This window comes from Bombus impatiens, unplaced genomic scaffold (assembly GCF_000188095.3).
Source record: "Bombus impatiens unplaced genomic scaffold, BIMP_2.2 scf_0058, whole genome shotgun sequence".
Taxonomy (NCBI): Eukaryota; Metazoa; Arthropoda; class Insecta; order Hymenoptera; family Apidae; genus Bombus; species Bombus impatiens.
In genome coordinates this window covers 400331-427211 of record NT_176477.1, presented here as the reverse complement: position 1 = coordinate 427211, position 26881 = coordinate 400331, and the positions used below count along the sequence as shown (strand labels likewise).

The following is a 26881-nucleotide window of genomic DNA, read 5'->3' as shown; positions in this document are numbered from 1 at the left end:
ATGGGCTCTTTCCCACGTGCGGCTAGTCACACGCGATGCTGAACGAAGGTCAGCTTCGTTCTTTTCAATAGAGCCATACATTTTTTAACACATTAATCAGTCTCTCATGGCATTTCTTATAAAAAGTTGTAACCTATTTATGTCGAAAAACTATTAATACTGAACGAAAAAATTGTTGGTAAATCAGATATCGGTTCGGTGATGTCAAGCTGGTGTAACAGATTAAATCCTGTTGTTGATATCCGTGATCGGCTACAGTACGAATTATCGAGACACGTTCTGAGCATCTGAGTTCGACAGGTTCGAGAGCATCCAAATTTCGATATGGATATCCGCGTATCAGGAACTGTCTGGATGCCTCCGCACGTCGAAGACGGATTATTTCCTTCGGTTGGATGATAAACCAGTAAGATCTATAGTTCGCCTCCAGCAATCTTAGTTGCACCTTCCTATTATCAAAATTCCAGAAAATAGAGAATGTTACAGAGAATAGAGCGAGCAAGAAAATTCCGATAAATGTAGGTATTTCCAGCGATAATTTTTCAATAATAGTGTTAACAATATTTTTAACTAACAAATAACTCTAGTGACAAATTTTCAAAACTTTGCCCTTTCTTGATGTTGTAGGAATAGAATACTCGATTTATTTTCTACCGTCGTATCGAAGGAAAAGATCCCTTTTGTCCTCGTCTCCCTGTTTAAGTTTCTTGCCATGAGAAGGCATGATAGTATTGAAAAATTTCATTGACGCTGTAGCACCGATTTGCTTGACATCTCAGTCATTCGTTTATTCTAAACGTAAAAAAGTTTATCGCAGACAAATTTTTGACGATCGATTTTTGCAATGTTAAATAGTAGCTAAGTAGGACGACAATTTAAGTTACTTTATTATTTACGATTCCTAATAGAATTCTGTTTATGTGTTAATTTAGTATCGATTAACTTGTTAACTGAAGAAAGTACGAATCGCGTCATCAGTATTCACAGTCCTATCATACACCTATACTTACACCTGTACCTATTTTAACACATTGTGCCGCCTCAATCTAATCTAATCTAATCTAATTTGTTCGTTTACGTCAGTTATTTGGATTCTACTGAAAAAGAAGAAAAAAAAAAAACAATTACATTATTTCGCTTCATCCGACTAGTCACTCACAACTCGCTAATCGATCGACCGTATTTCCATGCGAAATAAAACGGTAACCAACAGTCGCTCGATGGGATTGTGGACTTTTCCCCTCTGCTATATCCGGCTGAGAGGATCGTTGAAACGCTTTCGTGTTAAATTTGACCTTAAACTTCGCTGAGCAGTACGAGTGTACGCAAAGGTCGGAGCACGCAACGAATCCGTTCGCTTTTTCCCTGTTTTTCCATATGAGTTGATAGTACTTTCGAAGAAAGAGCATGTGCGAGAGAGACAAGAAAAGGAGAATGTTGGATCTATTCAAAAGTTCTGCAATATAAAACTTTTCAGTTGAAAAGTTGCGTCCTGACGGAGGCATTTTGAGACTCGAACGAGCACAAGAGAGCAAGGAAACAGAAAATCATGAAAAAAGTTGCTCACAGAAAGTGGGTCGCGATTGTAATGCGTGTTACGGCGCTCTAGCTAGCTACGATCGATAAACAGTTCAAAATTTTTAGCGACGTTCGTTCCGCGACCTTTTGATCCGAGCCTCGAACATGGTCGACCAAAGTTCAAGGGCTCCTTCTAACAAGTGCCTTTACGTTTCTGGGCCTTTTTAGGATTTATCAAAAATTGCTTCTTGTTTTGATCGAGACTGAAGTCTCGATCGAATGATTTTGATTGAACGCCAATGAACGTTTATCGCATACTACTGCCGACCTTTCTACGCTTTGCCGATAAATTAATCGAGGATTCTTACATTCGATATGTATCAAAGTGTAAGCCGGGCAAACCTATTACTACATCCTACCGCATGTTGTTTCTTACTAGTGTTCCTTCAAAGGAATTCAAATGTAACGCGGAAAAATATCGCCGACTGTAATCGAAGTGGAAGAATGTACACAGAGAAATTTGTTTTATGTCGTTGGAAAGTGCGCCAAGAAACTGCTATGATTTTGAAATTTATGAGTACTTGCATAGCAAAAATGTGAAAATGGAAATACAGCTATTTTTACTTGCTGTTTTCAATGTCCCATTATCACGTGACTCGCTAAAATCATAAATTATTGCCAACATTTTACATCTCGTAATCGCATGGCAACTTTCGTTAAACATTTTTAAATCGTAATATTCGTTAGTTTTTTAGAACTATTTATTTTTACTTATAGCATACAAAATGAAGCTCCTTTATATTTCACATGTATTTCGAAAAAATTCCACGTTGTATCGATCTTAACAAGAATTACGAACAACCTCGTGCGAGAAGAAAGACTTAAAAATCCTTACAGCAACGAGCGTCTATAAATACGGAGAAAACAAAGCAGCGCGAACGTCGTACAAATTTTTCAAAAAAATCGTCGATCCATATATCACCATGGCTCACTATAGCGATGGCTTTTCCGAAAAGAACACGAAACACGATAATGGAGAAGCAATCGTATTCGAAGATTTATGTATTGGCGTTCCACGCTGATACCAACGTGCTTCAGCTTTGCATATCGATTCTATCTAACTTCCAGCCGGTACGGTGTAAACCGAAAGATCGAATAGAAAGAGGGAAGATCCTGACGTGACGACAAAGGATTCGTTGTTTTTAAATAGCGTTAGAGAGACAATATAGTGGAATGAAATTTTCCTATCGTCGAGGCTTATATCGTACAGGGGAAAAAATCAAAAAATGAAAAAGAAATAAAATTTGTTTCCATGGAACGAAAGGGACGAGCACGCTCTCGTGGAGATACGATATAGGTTAAGTTAAGAGCAAAAAAAGAGGGAAAGTTCACAGGTGCATATTCACTTAGGAAAAACGGTTAGGAGGAGATCCGATGAAAAGAAGTTTCTCCTTCGGTGAGCAACCAGAAGAATCCGTGTCAACGTGTGTAGAAAATAGACCACAAGAAACAATATTGATACAATTCTTTCAATGAAGAAGGCGCGATCATAGCTGCTCGCGTGCAATGAGAAATCTTGACTGGAACGAATTGACTAGAACGCGGAGAATGTGCTATTTCGGTAGATTTAACCGGTAATAATTTGCTGTTAGGATTAATTCTCGGCGAAAATAGTATATAAATATATCAGTTTAAATAATTTAAATAAATTTTAACTTATTAAATCTTTTAATGATTTCGTAAGAAATATCATACTCTTGTTCCGCTTTTCATCGCTCGTATCGATCACGTTTTGAAAAATATTACTCGAATCGTTAACAGACATCGAATTGGCTTATTTCGTCTTACTTTTATCGTCACTTGGTATTAAATCACGATCTACTTTGGAAAAAAGAGCTTTACGGATCTATTTCTCGCGCGTTATTCTTTTGATATATCTGTGACATAATGTGGATCAATTCGAAAACTATGCAAGCATATCAAGCACTTGTTTGATATCCGTTCATCGTAAGAGTTCGTGGGGGGAGGGGGGAGATTTGAAAACTAACTTAATTCTCTATCGAACACTGCGAACAGAGTAATGCAATGCATACAGAATACAGACAAATGATTCTTTGCTCGTACTCGTTTAGACACCGAGTGGAAAGCAGCAAACGTTTATTTATTCGTGAAGAAGTTTATCGATCGGAACGTTAATTTTCGAAAAATACGAATAAGAAAAAACAAGGATACCGTAGCGGAATGATATAAGCTCAGACATAGAACTTTCATGAAAACTCGATAATCAGCTATTTGCGAGAACTTTCTGTTTATTTTCTATAAGTTTCGAAATATAGAGAACAGGTCTGATCGTTTAAAGTACAAGAACTTCGGTAACATCGTCGAAATAGTATGCAAGCGTAAAATTTATAAAAAAAAATGAAGATCCATTTTCTGAAATTTTTAAACGAATTAATGCAATTGGAGCTTAACAAACGTCCAATAAATAATAACTCGCTAAAGTCTAAAAAATACTTGCGCACAAGATAGAAGCTTTTTGTACTGTTTCCATCGATATCCTGTACAAGTAAAACAAATTTTCCAGAAATTCTGAAATTTGACGGGTCAACTAGTTCCCTTTTAGACGTAGATATCTCCGTTGCGTCTCTTTGCTTCTTTAAAATCCGAGCCATTCTAAACTGTATCCTGCTTATACGGGGGCTCGTGAAAAAACATTCGATCCGTCGTGTTTTATTCGCGTCTCCGTATCTCTCATCGCTTGGTAAACAGAATTCCGTTCATGTACAAAGCTGGTTGGCTATGCGGCGTCGGTTGTGTACTTCTCCTTCCGTTTCTCTGATGAAAAGCAGCAGCACGAAAACAACGAATCAATGGAACATCAGATAGAAAAAAGAAAACGCGCGAAACGTAGAAAAGTTAAAGATAACGGGGACGCGGTTAGAAAAAGTCGAAGAAAACGTCGTACGAGCAAGGGGGCAAGTGTCTCGAAGGTTTATTCGCTAGAAGAATCGCACGTTACTTCTCTGATCGACCTTATCCCCATCTTCTTATCGATATCGCGTGGAACAGAAAACGAGAAAGGTTCGCGGGTTTCTTTGTCAACGTACGTGACAGAAAATTGAATATACGCTTGCCGTCTGGCGGGTGACCCGTGGGCGACAGCGAGAGAAAAAATTGACGTGCACGGAAAATGAAAGCAATCATAAGATATCACAAGTTTCCTCTTCTTTTATTGAATATACATATATATTAGAACCCGGTATACAGGATGACAAAGAAGTAGGTGGCCAAACATTAGTACCTTATTCCACTATTCTTAATGATTAGAAAAGGCATATATACACAAGGTCCGAAATATGTTCTTTCGGAGATATAGACACTTTACGAATATAAGGGAATATTGTAAGAATGTTTGAAACTTACTGAAAAGAAATTGCTGAAAATAATCTCCTTTAAGAATACATAACATCGACGTGGCGTCGTCGTTTCGAAGATTGTCGAAGACGTTCAAAAATTCCTGATGTATTTCGAATTACTTTACATGTAGCGATAATCTGATTGTTTAGTATTTCCAGGTTATCAATAGCGCTATTATCATAAACCGAACTTTTAAAACGTCCACACAAATAAAAATCCAAAGGATTTAAGTTGAGATAGCGTGCAGACTAGGCAATTGGTCCTCCTCTGCTAATCTATCAGCTAGTGTAATTCCTATTAAGACAGTTCCACTAAAATGTGTTGAAGCACCGTCATGCACAAACCACGTTCCAATCACACGTCATGTAACAGTGTAGAAAGATTATTTTCCAAAAATCGTGTTTAATTCCTACAGTTAAGTATAGACGGAAGAAAAGATGGTCCAATAAAAAAGTCTCCAATAATTCCAGTTCAAATGTTACATGAAAACTGATATTGCCCTCGAGATTGATTAACGGTGTGTGAATTTTCACTTATCCATAGTGTAATTCATAGATAGCTATCGGTTATGAAAATTGACATTAGAAAAGATTATTTGTGGTTAATAACCCAGTTGCAGAAGTTCTTATACCCCTGTAAGATAAAGTAAGGATACAAAAGATTTTCTCATAAAAATTTTTTTTTCAATTTTCAAAAAAATTTTGTATTTCTAATGCTATTTATCTCGTACTTAGTTCTGCATTTCCTTCGGCCCGTCTTATCTGACCTTCAACTTCAGTTGTTTGAACATGGTCCCTGGTTAATTGTAATAGGCGAAAAAGATTCAGTTTTCCTAGGCCTACATTGCACCGAAGTGAAAGTTCTTAAGCAGGATATCGTCTTTGAGTCTGCTGATGGAGACGCTGAACTTTTCTGACGTTTTCTTTAACTGATATATATAAAGGGAATATCTGCTCACTCGTTATTAACACAAATTATTCAGATAGCACTATCTTCATTGTGAAACGTTTATATGCATACCAATTTACTATAAAACACAGTGTCTTCAATGTAAACACAACTTGCTCTAACATATTATTTATTTTTAACAAAAGAAATGATGACAGTGTTTGAAATTCGACGAAAATATGTCTATATCTTTTTTTTGGAACCTGCATTAATCGTTTATATAACGTTTTTTCATCCTTGAGAGCAGTGGAACGTAGTAAAATAACGAACAACCCAATAAGTGTAGAGTATTTTCGTTTCATTTTAATGTCCCATAATCGCAGCGAGTCGCCTTTTGTCCTACTCACGATAACGCAATTATTCCCGACTCGTTGCTTTAATTAACATCTTTGTCCGCTCCAACATGTAAAAACGTTCCGAGAAAAAAAAAATGAAAAAAGAAATAGTAGAGAAAGGAACTAAAAAATTATCCAACACGGTGCAAGTTTCGTCTAATTCCAGCACCTTCTAACCCAATATTTGCCCTCAATTAAAGCGGTTGGCGGCTTTGTCAAAGATAGACGAGCGAAACGGTGAGTTCGTTTGCATGTTCATTTACATCTGACACCCTGTGAACACGTTTGATCACGAAAATTTGCAAGAGAAAGAGAGAACAGATGACAGAGTGATGCATCCTCGACGCGATATAAAACCAATGATAGTCAACGTTCAGACAACAATTTTCACTAAAGCGAAAACTGTTTGCGTTGCCTTACATCCTATACTTTAAAATTGCTTCTAATATATTTAACTACGGTTTTATTTCGGTGCCGAAACTCTCAACCTTTTCATTTTTTCGAAGATAGTGTAATACATTTGGTATAAAAGCCATTGAAAATTCCACGATTTGACTGTTCTCTTTAAACGACGACGACGAGCGTTTACCTGTGCTGGTCGCGTGAACTCATAGAATTAAACTGGGTCAATTCGGTGGTTTCGCCATGAATACGCGGATGCACTTCGTTACGCGCAAATGTGCTTTCGTTGTGAAGAAAGAGCTTCTTTTTCTGTTAATAACCGGTCTGTTACAAACATCGTCGTTATCTCGATTGTAAGAACAGAGTTTTAATGGGGCCTCCGAGTGCCAGTTGCCGTGGCGAATTATCGATTGTCGGACGCTGTAAACTTAACCTTCTGGGGAAAGAAAGTTTGAGTTTTGTTTGCTATTTCGAGAAATTTTTAGTGGTTTGCTTCATATTATCGATGAGAAAAGAATAGCTCTGCCTGGTCTATATACTTGCCGATCTATCAAAATCAGCTATGTGACTTCCTACGAATGAAAACACACATCAAAGGATTGTGGGCAAAAATTTATTGCGGCTGATTTGCATAAATGTGGTTGCATAATTCATTAGGGATCCTTGTATTCACGTATCAAGGAACGCGGCGAGTAGGGAATAATGGAGATGTACCAGATATTTGTCACGAACGCAATTCATCAGTTTCTCCAGTTTCGAGGGAATAAATTTCTTGCTCAACGAGCTCGCAGATTCTCGACATAAATCGCGCATTCAGCAAATACAATCAGTGGCGTGGAATGCAGAAAAAAGGAATAAAGAAGGAAAGGATCCAAGGAAAGAAGATGGAACGATACGTAGCGTGAACCAAAGATCGACCATGAGTCGATAGGATAGGTAGTTGCCCAAAAAACGTTTCTTTACGTAAAGATCTTTTAAAATAATTGGCAATGGACGAGTAAATCGTGCAATTGCACGAAACAGTCGACCATAAACAATCACGCATAGGTTGGCAAACACTTAAAGTCACGGCAACTTTCTATTTTGTTAAGGAGAAGATCGCAAACAAAATTGGTTAAGAATTACGAAAGCTCTAATATATAGTTTGAGCCCATTTCGATATGATACGTGTTTATCTTAGCTCGCACTATAGTAATCCATCCCGATTCTTAGATTGTGGAAGTTAACATCGTCGTTACGAACAGCGCTTTCGATACTATAGATATCGATCACACAAGGTTCTCTAATGGGATCAGGAGAACAGCTAGTCTTGTGACGATTATATCACTCTACGTCAACATATGAAACGATTACGCATTAATTGTGATACTTCTGTAATGAAACAGTTACCGTGTCTATGGTAAAATTAGTAGCGGCATTTGACAGAGGTAAAATCGCATACCTCGCCTCTGGACTGCAATTTCCACGTGTCATAAGACGTAAGCGGCGGCAGATGCGGTGAAAAACACGAAGAAATCCATAGAAGAAAGCATCGCCGAATAATTTTATCGCTATCGAAATTGGAACACCGATTTAAAATTACTTGCAGGAACAATCTACCAACCATTCAGAAAATTAGTCTTCTCGATGAACAATTTGTATTCAGCTTCCAGCGAAACACGTGTAACTCGAAACCGCGCATACTATGTCTGAAGCAAACGTCCAAACAATTCGAACGACTAGGCCTACGAACGATAACCCTTTATTGGCGAATAAAATTACGTTCGTATCAGAGGATTTGAGAGAAGATGCGAAGGAAAAATCACGACAATCATTGCGATACAGCTAGTTCCATAATTAATATGGCAAAGTCGATGAATTTCGATGTTGTGTTAAACACCGTGATCGGTAAGTTCATCGACGACACGAGTGGACTATCATTAACCACTTAAAATTACGTCGATTTACCGATACAGGGTCTTAACCAACAGTAACCAACTGCATCAATGGGTTCTGTGAATCTTGTTTGCCGATTGTCAAAATCCTCCACAAAAGTTTCTTTAAATTATCGCGTGTTGTCACGACGAACAAGAAATAGAATGCACACGCCATTATCGAACCGTTCTATTCGAGATTCGAGAGGTCTGTTATGAATCCATTAAGAATATACACATGTATATTCGACACATTCCACTGTTTTAAACGCTTTCAGGAATTTTATTCTACCTAGAAGGCAATATAAAATTTTATTTCCTCAAAGATTAGCTAGTAAAGATTTCAGTTAAATTCTATTAATACAGAAAAAATAGACAGTTGCTTTTTTAACTTTTTAACTTTTTTAACTCATAAATAAAAATTTTAAGTTGTTTTAAACAGCTTGTGTTGAAAGGTCTAAGTTTAAAGTGAACGTAGATAGCCGTAAATTTGATGGCTTGTGGTTTAAATACCGTAGGATATATGTATTACATCAATCGATGGATTTGATATATTTATACGAGAGAATGTTTATAAGTCTTTTTAAATAGAAAATGTAAATTTGAGCTCAACTTTAATGTCGCTAAGTGATGGTAGATTTCATCGATCGATCTCTGATGAATTTGGGAAATGTTGTACGTCTTGATAAATTACAAATAAAGAAAAAATTTTTAAAGATAAAATAATATTTACGTAGATAGAGTATATATTTCACAACGTTTGTGCGCGGTTTATAGCTTTCGCCGAATTATGAACTAGACTATCCAGTTACAGAAGTAAATTTCCCTTTTATTGTAAAAGTTAACATAATAATCTAAACGTCCGTACATTGCTTCAATTCGGTACATACCTTTCTGGAATATCTATAATTATTCAACATAATCTTACGATTCTATCAATACCATTTCTATTTGTCAATGACATTACTAACCTTGATATTTCATCGCAAATGTTCATGTCCTATTACAATGCTGCAACAAACATTCAAAAATATTTATATAAAAATATAAATACATCATGCTATTACACGAACACTGTATTATATTGTTACGTATGTGTCATTTGTTTCATTTTTAGGGAGAATATTTCCCAAATAACTCTTTCGATAAACTGAAAAGTACCAAAGCTTTAAATAATTTAAAAGGAAATGGACAATGAATAAATGGAATGAAATTTTGTATTACTTTAATCTTCAAAGTGTGTACATCTTTCAATAAAGAGTGGAATTTTTAAGCTTCGTCCTTCTTTATAGAACAATTTGCTAGCAAATAATGTTCGTGCTAGTACTATATCAAGTTTATTATCTATCTTTACAAAGAAAAGAAACGAACAGGGAAAAAGACCTGTCCATTATTATAGCACTTTTGTATCTTCGCGTATAATTTCTCTTGGAAGAGGAAATGTAAAAAGGGCGACACTATGTTTCAAGAAAGTTTCTCATTTTCCTTCGCAAATATCTCCACTAGGAACAATTTCTAAATTAATTAAAAAACGTAGTGTCTTATCTAATTTTTATTTGTTGTCAGATATTTATGAGAAGACGATAAAATAGTTGATATGTACTGTTGTATTTCATAAATGTCATAAAGTGGCATATATGTTATGTATTAATAAACATTTAATTAACGATCATTTACACAACAAGATTTATATACTTAATAAAGTACTTAATAAGGTTCTCATTACCACCAAACGATCGATGAAGCTTTCACTTTGTAAATAAAGCAAAACAGTTTTTTTTATAAGAATAAGACAGTTATTGCTCTATTGAAGATTATGCCAGAGAATAGGCTAAGAAATAACTTCATATAATAAATATATCTTGTTATAGAACAAGATTTCTTCGCTATGAAAGCTAAAATATGTTAAGAGAAAAGTAATTTCTAGCAAGTACCTTAGAAATTAGCCCTTTACCAATGAACGTCTTATGGATACAATAATGTTGCAAACGATTATAATTGATTCTTTTAAAAGATAATAAACATATACATTATCCTGGTCTTGTCTGTCGTATTAAAATATCATACAATAGGTCGTACTAGGATAAATAAAGAATCGTGCTCCTTTCCCCATTCGTTTCCCCTTTCAACAACACTTCTGTTAACATTACGTAGTCACACACGTGAAAATATAACAATCCTCCCTCCAGTCGAAACTTTTTGTCGCATAATACACCTTTACCTTTAGCATCATCCGAACATAACCATATAAAAACTGTATTTATAAATAAATCAAGACATCAATCTTCAAAGGCTCGTAAGACAAGTTTCTTTCGTAAGCCACAAGCATGAGTGAATGCAAATAAAGAAACGGTATGTGAGAAGGATTGTTTGCATTTATGTGGAAATTCAAAACGCAAATACACCGACTTTATGAAGGGAACAATAATTATCCAGTGATGCATAGTTCTGTAGGAGTGATAGTAATTTCAAACTGATGATCGGGTTCCAGAGATCGTGATCCGCCATTATGAACCGTCGAGTCTGTAGCGGAGGAACTCGTGGTATTATGCGTTCGATCGCGACCGACTGTTATCTATTGGGAACACTGCGCCGAGTGCCTTTTTCCAATCCAATTGACTAGTTATGGTTGCGTCATTGAAAGAATGAAATACCGAGCTCTATGTTTTCCTTTGTGATATCATGAAAGATGATAATACCTCCGTTGAAAATTGATTAATTTTCTATATTTAAGTATTATGAATCCTGGTTCTCTTTAGAGAGTCTAAAGGACTTTACTCAAAGGGTAGATCTCCATTTTATATTGATATAACTCTTTCTTTTAGCGTTTATTTCATCGATGGATATGCTGTTAAAAGTAAAAAATAAGATTAATCGTTTAAAAAGTTACTTACGCCTTAATACAATGAAATGTTAAAAGAAACTGAATATCAATCATTTAGAAAATCATGAACATTAAAAAACGAATGAATATCTGAATTGAATACAGAGACATCACTCTCATTTCCACTTTTCGACAGAAACGGAAAAAATGAACTAATTATCGTTAATGGGAAAAATCCAATTTACTTTCTTTATTGGAAAAAAAGTTAAATGGAAAAACTTTTTACATATTTCGGCGGATGTACACCTACTATCCGCCGCTCGAGTGTGATTCAAAGAGATGAGACAACTGACGAGAGAGGAGATGAAAGAAAATCGTGCCAAGCCTCTTTGTACTTTGTTCTGGTTGCTCTGGATCATCCAAAGAATTTTTAAATTCTATACAGCTAATGTTGCGTCAATTTTCGAACGTTTGAAGCAAAATAAATAATTTGCAACGTAAGAAAGTTTGCGAAAGAAATTGAAATTAAAACCACTCATTCAGCCTGTTTCACAAATCTTTCTATGGTGGAGATAATGGTGTAGCATTGTTGTAAAAAGTAAACGAACACGAATGCATGCTATAAAAATGTGGCGATATTAATTTAAATCTCTTCAAAAATTTTTAACTTTTGCATAGAAAATGTTACTATTGTTAAGAAAGATAGAATTACTTTATATTGAAAAAATTATAAAATATTATAAAAATGATAATACAGGAAATCTTATCTTCCGTTTAATCATTTACTTAACTGATACAACTCTGCAGGAATACCATAAAAATAAACCTTCCATGGTGCTTGAAACATTTAACCGGGATTAGATAAGACGGTTTATAGTCATTGAAAAAGTCGTTTCAACAAATTCTGTTTCAAAGTATAATAGCATGTAAATCTATGAATATGTATTTTCTCACGAACGTCTCGCGGGCGTACGCAAAACAGTTTATGGGTGCGCTTTTTTAAAAGTTATACAACGCCCGATTCGTAATTTTTATTCGAAATAAATTTAATATGGTAATAAATATCATTCAATTAAGAAACCGCGCTAATAACGATAATAGAAACTGAGCAGAATTAATTCTGATAAAATGCAAGGCAAAGAATAGGAAATTCTGAAAACAGATTATTTTTAAACGTGAATAGACTAACTGAATGATCCTACTGGAATATTCAAGTGTCGAGGTACTCTGATAAACGTCCTTACATTAGGTATAATAAGGGATTCAGGTAAAAATGCAAAAACGTTGCAATTCATAAATACATTCTTTTTTTGAATATGGGTGAAAGTTTTATGCTACTATCGATAAAATAGTGTCCGTATTAATCTGCCAGTAATGATACTAATAAATTTATTCTCACATCGCTTCATAAATTTTGAATTGTAAAATTTTATCGGTCAAAGAACAAAAGTTTCCTTTCTCGGCTATCATCTTGATCAAAATGAATCTCTCAGGTTCGTTTATAGCGGACATCGAAAGTTAATCCGTTGTAATTTTGTCGAAAGTCGACGGATCCGGATTTTAACAAGTCTAACCGAGACATATTTCTATAGATCGCAAGTTTACAGAAGCGGGCGACTTATTAGCTTGGAAGAGTTCAACTCTCATCTAATTGCTATTCAAAGGATTGTACAAAGGAAGACAGCCGAGAACAAAGTTCGACGTTGGGCCGCAGGCGATTCCCGAACCGATGGAAAATTATTAAGCCCTAACCGACATTGTTCTTGACGGGTGCGTGCCTGCACCAAGTCCAATAATTAGACTCAACTTCATAGAAAATTCCTCCCTATAAGTTGCTTTTGCTTTTCGACAAGTTGCCATGCATCCGCTAAATGGAACAACTCTATAGGAACTTTACTACTGGTACGAAGACAACGAAATCTGCTTAATCGAAGCAACTATTTTCCAAAATCGGTTATATCGATTTTGTAATTGCACCTGATGATAAAGACAACGTTCGATTGGCCGTAATCGATACAGATCGAAAGATTGAAGCAAGGAAAAATATTTCTCGTGATGGGTTTGACACGACAACTCGGACGATCGAACGTTCACGTAATTAATTAAACAGAACTAATTGGATGTTGTACTTTACTTACACGAACATCCTCGAGTAGCCACAGAATCGTTTAACTATTAAACGAAGTTCTCGAGTATTCGAGATCTACGATCCTTCCTGGCTAAAAGCTCGAAACCACCGAAAAGCCTTTAAACTTTAAAGCCAACTTTCGGAATATGCAACGAGATCATCATTCTTTTCTGCTTTGCTTACAACGTGTAAGTTGCGTTATATAGTCAGAAAGTCATGAAGGGGTATTAAACTTAATGTAAACATATATGCCACATAATGCCGGAAATTAGAGGAATTAAACAAATTTTTATATCCTTTTTCATACCATATCGCGTAAATTTTTAATAAACTCGCGCCTATACATATATGTATGTCGGATTAAGGTTAGAATTTTGGGCGTTCGATGAACCTTCACTCAAATTTACCATCGCGGATATTTATTGGTACAAATGTGGCCACTACAAGAGGCTATAAGTAATAGCGGTGATCGGATGGACGAGATGTTGATGACAACGAATTCAGGTTCGATAACGAATCCACGGTCCACGGGATGACGAATGCGATGCGATACACGTATAATTCCACGTGCAAGTAAAGCTTATTTGCATGAACTTAAAAAAAATCCAAGTGGAACTGCCCTTATATATTCCTCTCCCCACCTCTCGAGTCAATCTTTGTTTTTAAGGAGGGCTATATAATTATTCCATACCTCTGTTACGTACACGTCCCTCCCGTGACCGTGGCTACTTTCAGTGACCCGCTACGTCACTTCGAGCCTAAGCCCATCGTCATAAAATCGGATTAGAACATTAAAACTATTTCATATTTTTATTACTTAAGTGCAGCTATAGTAAAAGTCTGGACTAGGGTATTGGGGTTCTTTCCAACATTCCAAAAGGAAAGTCCCGATGTTCTTTCATCTCCGACATGTATATATATAGTATATACCTAGCGATCATATTTTCAATCGCAAAATGGGCTGCCATAAATCTTTTCCCCTCATAACCTTTCATTTATAACCATTCCGAAAATTCATGCTTCATCCCTTCTGATGAATTTCAAGTCTTGTGATATTTGCAATTTCGCAATAAACCGTGAAAATTACTTTGTAGAAGTCGGAAACGAATTAAGAACAAAAGTAATCGAGGAAGTGAAGGAAGAAAAACCAAAGACACGGTGCATTATTCGTAATTAAATCCATTATCAATGACAATTTTAACTGACACCCTAACCCTTGCCCTCTTTATATCATTCAACACCAACCTGTCAAATTATCTTACGATCCTACCAGTCGACGAATAATGCTCGAATACGAAAGTTTTCTTTCTCTGCGCAAGCAAAATCATTGGTTATAGCGGAAAGTACAGACGATACGAAAAGCCTTTTCACACGAACGTAGCTAGTAAGTCTATGAACACGAACGAGAGAAAGAGAGAAATGATAGAGAAGGATGGCTTAATACGAAGTCGAATGCAAATACGTTCGCGCGTAATTACAATCTACATGTTTATAAACCTCCTTTGCATGTGATGTGGCTTCTTTTTACCCTCTGCCTGGCTGTTTCGAGACCCGCTCGAGCCTTGTTATCCAGGTCTCGCGCTGTGACGTCAGACCCACTTGGGTTCGTTATAATTAAGCCTAAATTTAGTCAGTGCGACGATAATTGAGCATAGAGTTGCGAAGAACAAGCCGTGATGAAGAGAAAATGCACGAAATTATGCGAACGTCTCGTTTTACTGACTCGAATTTATCATGGTGATTTTGTTTGCGTAGCACGATCAAGTCGTGGATGGATGATTCTAGCGCGGGAAGGATTACTATGAGTATCTTGAATAATCGAAGTTTCGTTGAGAAAATATCGTAAATGGGAAGAATTTGAAAAATTGATATTCGCAATAATAATGGAAAGGAAAAATTGAAGCGAAAACTAGAAACACGATACAGAAAGATAGAACATTTAAGTTGATAGTTATATAATAGAAATAAAATTGATCTTTATTGCCATGTTTAATAATTCGTAATAAAACTAGATCGTAGATCGCGGATAGATTGTATTCATCAACTAAATATATTAAAATTGCTTTTGTTAAGATTACGTAAATTGCAATTTCTAACTTAAAAGAGACTTAAATTTTATCCTTCCTTATATTAAAAATGAAATACTTAAAAATTTTCCTCTTCGAAGACCTACTTGTTTAGCAATTTTGTTTAAAAGGTGAATTTTAAAGAGTAAACTTTGTGATAAAAAATTTTGTGTGTTTGTTGTGTGGCGATAAAAGAGATGCTCGGTACGCCATGAAACGTATTTGCTAACTATAACTGTATATGATTTGAGTAATATTTTATACCACGATGAAAGAAACGCAAAAATTTGGTAATACGACAAATAATATTTCCTACATCGAATTTCACCGAAATTCATATTGCTTTATACATTTAACAGTTTACTTTTAAGTAAATTAATAAAAAGATGAACTCAAGGTATTATTCTTATTTGGAGGAGGTAATTTTACAAACAAGTTAAAGTCGAAAGAAACGTGATGTGTATTCTCTCTTTCCCTCTAATGAAACGCATCATAAACATGCTGAAATGAATTGGCTCGCGATTGTTAGTGAACAGCAACATCGTATTATATTACGAACATACGTTCTACGCTTATTTGCAATTACAAATTTACATACCGAGGTTGAATTTTCTTGTTTTAAACAAAATAAGTATTTCGTATATCTTCTACTTTTTTTAACTTTACTGTCTGAAATTTTTCTAAGTCCTCAATCATCTTAAAGGTACAGCTTCGCCTAGCACAAAACAAATATCACGATTTCATTCGATATAGCTTTTGAAACGAATTTAGTAGTAGTTAGTATTTAGAAAACAATCTAGTAAGCTATAACGCAAACACGTGTTCATGCAATCGAACTTTTGACATATAGTCGTTAACGAACATTAACTAACAACACAACGCGTAATCTCAACAAACATGCTTTTATTTACAATAGCAAATCTATACGTCAACGTTGCAATCTATTGTTTCAGGCGAAGGACGCCGTGAACGAGCTTGAGGGTATCGATCTCACGGATCCTGATCTACACAAGGCAGCGACGAAGATCCAAGCAAGCTTCCGAGGTCACAAGGTCCGCCAAGAAGTGTTATCGAATCCTGTGCACGATGCGCCTAAAAATTAAAGATGAGATTGGAGTGTTGATTTTTAAAAATCAGATCGCCGATAGTATGCCCGAAATAAAACTAAGAACGAAGACGGAAAATAGAGACAAAAAATACAAACATAAAAGAAAAATAAGTCGAACAATCAAAACATAAGCAGTAAATCGGGCTTCGTCTTTGCTTTTTCGTTTGTCGCTGAGTCGAATCCGCTTCATTCTGCGGCACGATTATTATCTAAATTGTACGTTCCGCTGTGATTTGTTTAAAACTGAGCTTGTAAGTTCGCATAAATCTTCAAACACGGATAATCCCCGTCAAACAATTTTCCATCCGAATTCGTACTTACGTATTTTTCGCCCTTTTGGAAATATGGTATTCCAAATATATGGATATTATTTATTCTGGTTATACATGATTTTCAATTTCTATATTGAAGATTCGTTAAATTCGCATTAAGCACACCCGCCTATTTCAGGCTAGTATGCTTATTGCTTAATATTTTAAAATACATGTATGTATTACATACTATCAACATCCTTGTTATTCATATTTCGTCGAGATACGAATCTTAATAGTTGAAGGAACAAATTGAAGAAAACGGACAAGTCGATAAAAAGACCACGCTACTTATAATACCGAGCATAGCATTATAATAACACGTTGAATCGAATCGCGGTCAAGCATGAATGAAATACACTTATTTTAGTAGAAGAAGACTGTTTGAGCTTCACCCACTGGTTGGCCAAAAGAATGAACGAAAAGGAGCTAGACAAAACTAAAGAAACGCAGTGGGAAATTAATTGGCTGGGTAGCCGAGCGAAGCCAGCAGCCTTTTCATAAATTCGAAGCGCGAATAAAGGAGCACAGCGGGTGAGTGCGTTTCTTCGAGCAGATCCAATTACGTGGATCGATTTAATCGCTCGGCCGCGTATTCAATATTTCAGTGCGGAAGTTTTCGTTTAATCAACCGACACGTGAAACTAGTGCGTTCAAGATGAACACGGTGAACGCTCGATAAATTTGCCAGTCCGTTGTCAATGCGAAATTTATTGGCAGTCGAAAAAGCTTGGAAAGGATTATTTGCGATAGCGAGCGCCAATATATGTACGTATGGAAGCTGATTCAAAATTTCGACAATAGATTGCACGGGGCGCGATGCACACGCTACCGCCGCATTCTCTTCCTCCCTTGTATAATTTTACCGTACGAGAACCACCGTCGAGACTCAACTACTCGGCCATTCATATCGGACGTTCCTCTTTTATGTTATACACTGTACACCATGAAGATTCGCAAATGAAAACAGTGAAAGATTACAAACACCGAATAATTAAAATGTCATCCGACCACATACTCGATACGTGAAATCACGAGTCTGCTCGCCATAAGAGGGCGGAGTCGTGTTGTTCCTTGCAAAAGTGAATTAATTCGAAAAAATACGGCACGAACATAATAGCAGCTGCAATCTTTGATAATCAATCGAAAGTCGATCGTTTCTCTCTTTCCGAGTGTATACTCGTAATATCGTTCACATCGATAAATTTAATTTCGTGCTATAACAAGTTGATTGAATTCGTTGATCATATTGTAACGCTTCATGTAAATCCAACCAGATATAAAGAAATATATGTACATAATGATGTTACGAATATGAAAACAATAGAGAATTATTGGTCGGAAATTATCCCCTAGTAAGGCGCATGCCTGAGCAAACAACATGTTTAATCGATAAACGTGTCGTCCAAATTACATTGCTCTAACTTTAAGGATGTCCATACCGTTATGTTTAACCGCAAGTTATTTTTCAAACACCAAATGCAAATATTTTTACGTGTTTAGATCGTATATTACGACACACAATTATGGATATATGTACACATACATACACGCAGATGCTTTTGTAACCCCGTAGACGCAATAATTCGACGACAAAGAGGTTACAACGCTCCAGTCGAACTGCCATGTAACGGGAGCGCGTTTCATATCATTTTATTCTCATCTAGTCCGTGGTTTTAATTTTTTCGGATTTGTTTTAATTCGAGTCAACCTAACCCCCAATCGGTGGAAGAGTAATACGTTGTTTTTAGCAGGCCTAAAAACATTACGAAGCTTTTTACAATCTTTACGAGCACACGTGCAAACTTTCTTCAAATTCCCGATGATTGTCGATTTTCGACCTATTCGGTTATTAATGAAAGACATAAAAATCGATATTAAGAAATACATGGTGATTTGTTCGACAAAGAATCTTTTTTGCTTTTAAAAATGAGAAAATGATGACGCATCGTTCAAGATGATTAAACAATTTGCCGGTATAGCTGGTCATAATGTAACGAAATACTTAATGTTTTACAAATTCTCTTTAAATACAAATAAAAGTATTATATCAAGCACGCTGTGCGTTTACTTACATTTGATGTTATCTTTGATTTGTACTGGGTAATTGGTCAGATCAAGGACTTTTTGAACAGAACATCTTTTATCTGAATTATATATGTATAATTATATATGTTGCCTAAAAAATAAGCGTGCAACGTTGAAATACTATTATTATTATTAGTATGAAGTGCAACGTTTATTGTGATAAAAATTTTACAAAATATTCTTTTAAAAATTTAAGCATTTTTCTTTAAATTTTTTATGCTTTATCTAAGGATAATTCAAATATTTTATATTATTTCAACTATTATTGTAATTATTAAATCCTACCAACTATGTTCTCTTTGTTTCACGTTATTAACCACGGGTGAAATAAAGAAAAACCTTTCGTACAACTATCGAGCGGCTTCATTATGCATATACTCATGTTCCTGGAATTATTGCATAATTTATGACGCACTGAGTTGACCATGATAACATTAAATGTTCAGTAGGAACTGTTATCGTTTTATCAGTTTCATTAACGACCTAACTGTTGACTTTGGTTGTCGTTTATTTCTCCTGTAAATATTTTCGATATGCGTCACCGATTCTTGTCACGCATTGTCATGTATCACAACGTTTCTAACGGATATTGCGCAAAACACGATTGTATTTTCGGAAAATAACTCAATTATGTACGTGTACATGCACGATTAATATTATTAATACTTGGAAACACATGTTACACAAATTTTTGCACTTGTCTCTGATAATCGTAAAAAGTTATTGAGAAATTGTTATATATAGTAGTAAGCAAATTTTAGACGCTACGCCGAAATAAAAAAATTAAGTACGGTTTAAGAAACGTAGAATTCCGCAAAGAGCTCGATTCTATACAGTATTCTCATACTGAAATGCACACTATGAACAAAATGTGAATACTATACGGTTATCATATATATACAGTTATTGTATTATTAGTAATCTTTTATGTTGAAGGAATGAATCTCTAAAATTTCTCTTCGTAGATATCAAAGAACTCTTACACTTGTCATTGTATATGTGAAAAATATTTATCAATTTCTTATAACTTCTACTTCATAATTATATTATTTTCATTTATCTGTTAACCTAATAATTGATAAAAAAGGATTGCAAATTTGAAATCACGTTTTCCAACTTTCTCGCGTGTAATTCAACATTTTCAAATATCGTTCATGCTTTATCGATTCCAATTCTCTTGCATTTTCACGTTACCTCATAGGATACAACTGATCGCTTTTAGAAAGCTGGTGAAAATATTATTATCGTTGAAAATGTCTATGAAAGTCAGTATATGGTCGATGATTAACCAATCGAACATTCAAATCATGATCCATATACTTGCTTAATTTAGTTCTGTTCGCGAATAACCAAACAGGAAATTTGACATATAAAATTTAAAAGCCGATTCACACTGTGTCCTATCGAGTCTCGGTAACGACGCTAGAAATCTATAGAGAACGATCTAATATATTAAACCTATTTATAATATTATATTCCTGTTATAATAATATTTGTATGCTACACCAACTAAGAAGCTCCTGTACGAATATTATTATAATCCACACTGACATTCTATACATATACATATATTAATACTATTAATATATTGTGTTTATATTATATGTTATATGTGTATAATAATATTAATATTGTCGAATATATAAATATTTATGATGTCCGTCAATGACATGATACGGCAATTGCATTTTTATTATTGCCGTCTAGTGGGGATCGGCTTTATATTTTCACAAAGAATTATCATTCGTTTACAGAGATATTCATTTTTTGATATTTCAACTAAAGAAATAAATATATTATAAATACTTTTTTAAACCGAGAATGAATAGTGCAAAGTTGAAATTGGGCATTCTACAACGTTGCGTATTCAAATATGAAAATTATATATTTCCAGGATAGAATTTCTCTTGGAAGCAAATACACGGACAAATGATGGATAACTTTATTTGCTCTAAGCAAAATTCTGGTGTAAGAAAATTCATATTATCGAAGAATAATTAAAAATTTTTTAATATTTTGAAGCTTCTGTAGTTGCAAGGGTATTTCTCACTGCGTATGGTACGTGATTATGAGGTCAAGAATTAACGGAGAAGGTCATTGTAATAAATTATAGGCATTTTCTTCGGTATATGACGTTACCACACAGATATAGATTAGTAACGCACAAGATGTTGCGAGAAATTGTATTGTAAGGATGTAACAAACAATTGTAATGTTTAAACGAGCAGTACCATACATGTAATCTGTTTGTTTAAAATAAATACCCATTAAGTGTACAAACAATTTCGACCTGAAGAATTAATAGAAATACACCTTTAAATAAATTAATCGTTTTGGATAGTTTAGTAACTCTTTTCTGTTCTCAGTTGATTATTCATATACTGATAATTTATACATGGAAAATGTGCACGATCGGGAATACAAAATAAATCTTTTCTTAAATAAAAACTAAAATTGAGCCAAGTTGATTGTCATGGTACATAGTCCTTGAATTATATACTTTCATAGCGAATGTCAGATGGCACTGTAGTTGCTATAAAGTTTGTTTACTTCGTTCCCGTAATACTTAGTTCGTAGCAGCTCGTAGTAGTAAGTACAAATTATTCTGTTGATATTATTAATATTATACAATGTAATACTTAAAGTTTTATACTATAATAAATAAAATATTTCTTATTTAGTTTCAGTAAAGTTTAACCACCAATGGGTAGAAGATATTATTGCGAGTATTGTGACAGATCCTTTAAGGATGACCCAGAAGCCAGAAAAAAACATCTTTCGAGTTTACAACATACAAAAAATCGCGCAGATCATTATAATATGTTCAAAGATAAATATCTAGTAATACTTCATCGATAAAATATTTAAAACATATGAAATTAAGTATAACTTGCTAATCATAACCTCAAAATTGTTACACATTCGTTACGATTATAAAAATAATTTTATTTATTTTTCTTTATAAATCCAGAAGCTATATTAAAAGAAGAAAGCGCAAAGATACCATGCAAATGGTATTTAAGTGGTGGTGATTGCGCATTTGGCCTTGGTTGCAGATATTCCCACTATACTCCTCCTATGATATGGGAACTTCAACGACTGGGTAATGATCATAATAATTCAAAGTAAATGTAAAAAGAATACTATATCGCATACTATATAACCATTATTTATTATTTATAGTTGCTATGAAATATCAATCAAAACTGAATGTGACGCTTCAAAATGGTTGGCCAAATACTGATGATATAATCAAAGAATATTTTGAGAATCCTACAAGTACAAGCGATGCAGATGATTTTATTTATCCTGTTTGGCCTAGACCGTTGGAATTACAGAATTGTTCTATGTTGCCACCATCATTATGGCCTATCACACCAGAAAGCTTAGCAAATACCAAAACTTTCAAGGAATGGAGTTAAAAACATAAGAAGTATAGGATTCTTTCTTAAATTGAATTAAATTATAGTTTGATTGCAATCTCAACTTGATACATGTAAATAATTCAAAATGTACTTCTTTTTCAAAGGATCGGATATATCGTAAATAAATTGATATAAATACAAATTACCGGAAATTTCTGAAATATCCTTAATTCAGAACTAGTAAAATAATACTTAAAAAATGCAACAGTTAAATAGTATGTAGTAATTTTTCGACATTTTCCGATTAAACAGATGCACCATCTTACGAGGCAAGGATGAATCAGACTCGGTGCTGCTTGATGTTTGCCGGTAACCTCCGTGACTACCATCTGTCCTCCATCATCCCCTCCGCCAATCACCAAGCAGAAAGGCGAGCACACAATGAACCTTGGAACACCGTCACGCAGTAACGAAGCACCCGTTGCTACGATAGTTTGGCATTTAAGTGTCGTGTTCGGCGCGCCGTCGTGTCGTTTCAATTTAAAAACGAATTCAGTGTATGTTCGTAGCTGAGGACTGTGTTGCGATTATGAGATTGACTCGATCACGTAACTCGTGTGAATTTACGCTGGTGTACCAATCAGAAAGTGTTTGAAACTTCTCAGTGCATCGGCACGGCGGGACGCCGGCCCTCGATTAACCGACTGGATTTTCGATCGTCGCTTCGGATCAACTCGATCGCACCGGTGAGTCTTCACCAATATCTCCTCTGCTCATTGTGCACGTTTTATCTGTAATCAAATCATATGGTTCTTATTCCATAAAAGATGTATATGTATAATAGGATTAAGCTTAAACGAAACACGTGATTTGGTTAACAGAGAAAACATTCATAGCTATGAGAGATCGTAACTTTTTACGACCATAAATAAAGGTAGATATAGTTCGAAGAAAGTGTTTAGGTATACGGAAAATATTACAAAGTGATAATTTTCAAACATCAATGATATGTAAGAAAAATGCTTATTGTTAGATTTGCGAGCGCATAAAATTATAAACAGACCCATACATCGTATGGTTTTTAACAACGCGTGACTTCAATTTGACAAGTATGAAACGTCATTTGAATTCATACGATCTCTTTCTTCACGTACTTTCCCTCAGTTACCGAATTTAAATACAATAGATTGGCTTCGATTAGTTTGCGCAACCGGAACAATGTTATTGCCTCCAACAATATACTATCATTTTGCTAGTTTTTCTTTATTTTCTATAGCGTGAAACTTTATAAGCTTTAAATCATATTATTTAATTAAGGAATCGTTTCGCTTTACATAAAAGGAGGCACTGAATTAGTGCTCCAACATGAATCGTGTGAATTTAAGTATGCAATATATACGTTCTATATTATGCGTTGATAACTAAGGAAGCCATTTAACCAGTAAATGACATTTTATAATCTTAGTTATAATTATAAATTACTATACTATTACGGTTATAAAAAATTAGCTAAATTGAAAAAGTGTCGCCATTATTGTAATTGGTTAAGAGATAATATTTATTTCACGATCATCACAGTACCATATTTTCTCGTTCGAGATTCGATACTCGTGCGCTGTTATAGCAACGGAAATCGGTTCGTACTTACGTATGATGATACCCTTTGATAATGTATGCATTATCATGGATACGATAACATACTGATTGTGAGTATCAAATTGATTTTACCCAAGCATTATTCCTGTTAATATAGTCATAAAATGACTCTTACAATTTCTACACCATATTATTACACACTTTTCAAGCATTACATGCAAACTTTGCTTCTCATAAACATATGAAAGAATAGATATATTCCAATGAATTTTCAGAATCTTAATTTACAAATAAGAAAGAAATTACAGCACCTAATAATAACTAATAATCTGTATAGTGTTTAATAGCAATAATTAAACATTAATGATAAATAACGCGATTACAAAATCTGAATGAACTTGATTGATATAGAGAAAGTGATTAGAAGATGGTCGGCACGGATTCACAGATATTACATCACTGATATCGTTTCCGCCATAACGTCCATGGAGTCTGGTAGTGTGACGATCGAGTGGCAACGACCTGCTCCTGTCCGCCATAGACAAGAAAGAGTGGAGCTACGTGTAGTCGCGTCACGATTCTTGCCGGAGGTCATGACCTTGTCGATATGGAAATAATGGTGCGTTTGGGATCGTCCCCGTGCCCGTGCCCGTGAGTCAGTTTCCCGATCGATTTCAGGCATGCATCAGCGTCCATTGTCGCGTTCCGCGCACACCACAATGGACTTGTCTATTTTCGAGCAGCTGCGCGGCCCTCTTTCGAACAATGCAGCCCAGAGTAAGCAACATGCATGCGCGGATCCGATCACTTTTCGATCATACTTTTCGTAAAATGGTGACCTACCGCTGGACACCCTACACCACGCTCACTATCCCGATCAATATTTCTAGTTTACATAGTCTGTTTTTAAACATATTATATATTATAATATATATTATATTATATTACATATATATATTATTGAATGTAATGCGGAGGTTTTATCAAAATACAACTTGAATCGTCGAATCAATGCGTTCATAATGTATGTATCTATATATATGTAGTATGCCTTCATGGGTGATTTTGAGAGAATTAAAGATCTTATTGAGATTACAAACTACTTCATGATACTAATATGAAACGAAGAAGGCATTATGCCCCAAGTCATTAAATTGTATTATGTTAAATATAAATTAGCATAAGGTTATATTTTTAAATCAGAAGGAATAAAATTAAATATAATTAATTAAGTTCATAGTTATGAACTATTAGAAATTAATAATTTCTTCTATGATATTAACTATTGGATTACCTCAGCTACCAGTAATATTCAGAAATTGTGCAATATTTAAATGACAATTCTAATCCATTCAAAATCATTCAGATCGTACAAGACTAATCGTATCTATTAGACGTAAAAAACTATCTTAGATCAAAGCTGATTTCTCGCATGACATCCACGTTAAAACTAATTCCCCTTCGACACGCATTGGAATACACGTATCTAATCGACGATTAATCTTCGCAAGGACAATACGTACAACCAATCTTTACAATCTGCCGATAACACGCGATCAAACGATCATTTTCATTTTCATTCTCCTTCTGCGGCAGCAGCGAGAAGTTTCGAGGTTCGCAGATTTAATTCGACGCGAAGTATTTCGTTCGGCCACGTCTAGGAGCACATGAGCTGCTAAAAACGAGCCACTCGGCAATTTAACGTCATTTATTTCTATTGCCTTTATGCGGGCCTATTACGTCATGCGATTTCTCTCTGTCCTTTACCGCGTGGCAAGTTGTACCCGGTCGCATGTATCACGATCGTTTCGCAATTCTTCCACGAGAGTCAATCATCGGACAATTTTCCAAATTGCCAAACATTGTTATCGATGAACACCATGGTTGATCGTTTTGCACTCGTGTTGAACCAGGCGACACGTCATTGTTTTGTCCGATCCGATATAAGTCGACGTAAATTTATCGCAGTTGATAAACACCGATATTCATAGAAATATTTTTTCTTGGTAACTCGTTGTGTTTCTTCGAGCAGAATTCATAATTACACATACATCTACAGTATAAAACAAGATAAAATAAAATACGAGGAAGGATATTGGAGTATTATATTATTCCTGTTTTGTATTTACCACCATTATGTAATGATTTACCGTACAAATCATTTATCATAGCTAACTACTTAATGTAATTTACCGCATGATATAGATTTGAATGTTTTTTAACATGTAAAAAATTAATACAGAATTAAACTTAGAAATTCCTAGACTTTAGGAAAGCATCTTAAAAATAAATTTTTATAAATAATGCGAAACTTGCGACAGTGAATAAAGATTCAGTAATAGATTTTTCAAGTTTTGTAACAAAGTTTTCATTGAAACGATTTTAGCAAGCGTATATTTTCAAATGTCACTTGTTCATTTCAAGCACGCACGGATAATGCTCTTACATGACAAACGGTTAGCTGTAAAATTAACTAACAATGACATAGATATCATGTTCTGTGAAATTTTTTGGAAAATTTCAGACTCTCACAGAGGTCATTTTCTCGTTTAAAAATTGTTCTGTCACGTTATTCGTATGTCTTTCTTTTTTCAAATTCAAACAACATAAGATATTAGCTACTATTTTTAAAGATAAGAGTGCTACTTCCACAGATTTATATTGGTCAAAAGAATAAAAAAGTGAAAGTCTAGTAAAAGGAAAACAATAATAGATGGTACTATTAAAAAGTGAAATTATATTTTTCCGCGCAGACATTTCAAAAATTCTAACCGGTTCTTTGGTAGAGGTGATCTGAGAAAGATACATACGTATGTATTATGCGTGCTCTGAAAGAACTAATAAAATTCCCACACAGTTCTC

At 34.8% G+C, this 26881-nt stretch overlaps 3 protein-coding genes across 4 annotated transcripts in view; all 3 read left to right on the top strand.

Moving 5' to 3' along the window:
- Nucleotides 1-18888, top strand: part of LOC100740571 (HIRA-interacting protein 3) — an 87658-nt gene extending 68770 nt beyond the window's left edge. Inside the window, exon 4 of the mRNA XM_003485428.4 lies at nucleotides 16505-18888. Coding sequence (XP_003485476.1) covers nucleotides 16505-16654 — 150 coding nt within the window. The 3' untranslated portion in view covers nucleotides 16655-18888. The remainder of the gene's footprint in view (nucleotides 1-16504) is intronic.
- A 2652-nt stretch (nucleotides 18889-21540) lies between these two features.
- LOC105681918 (zinc finger matrin-type protein 5) lies at nucleotides 21541-22621 on the top strand. Its single transcript, XM_012393447.3, has 4 exons — nucleotides 21541-21647; nucleotides 21740-21888; nucleotides 22024-22161; nucleotides 22242-22621. The coding sequence occupies exons 2-4, from the start codon at nucleotides 21762-21764 to the stop codon at nucleotides 22478-22480; spliced, it is 504 nt and encodes a 167-aa protein (XP_012248870.1). The 5' UTR covers nucleotides 21541-21647; nucleotides 21740-21761; the 3' UTR covers nucleotides 22481-22621.
- Nucleotides 22622-22749: 128 nt separating this feature from the next.
- The window catches only part of LOC100749943 (pleckstrin homology-like domain family B member 1), a 63601-nt gene continuing 59469 nt past the window's right edge, over nucleotides 22750-26881 (top strand). The window contains exon 1 of one of the 2 annotated variants that reach the window (XM_012393426.3): nucleotides 22750-23169. Coding sequence is in view for 1 of the 2 variants with exons in the window: in XM_033324662.1 (XP_033180553.1) it covers nucleotides 24700-24796 (97 nt within the window). In the remaining variant the exon portion in view is untranslated. Of the gene's footprint in view, nucleotides 23170-24668; nucleotides 24797-26881 lie in introns of those variants that run through there. The other variant, XM_033324662.1, reaches the window with a different exon arrangement.

Coding starts and splice junctions, on each gene's coding strand:
- LOC105681918 (XM_012393447.3), top strand. CDS start 21,762: ATGGGTAGAAGATATTATTGCGAGTATTGTGACAGATCCTTTAAGGAT. Junction 21,889..22,023: donor TCATTATAATATGTTCAAAG/ATAAATATCTAG, acceptor TTTTCTTTATAA/ATCCAGAAGCTATATTAAAA. Junction 22,162..22,241: donor ATGGGAACTTCAACGACTGG/GTAATGATCATA, acceptor TATTATTTATAG/TTGCTATGAAATATCAATCA.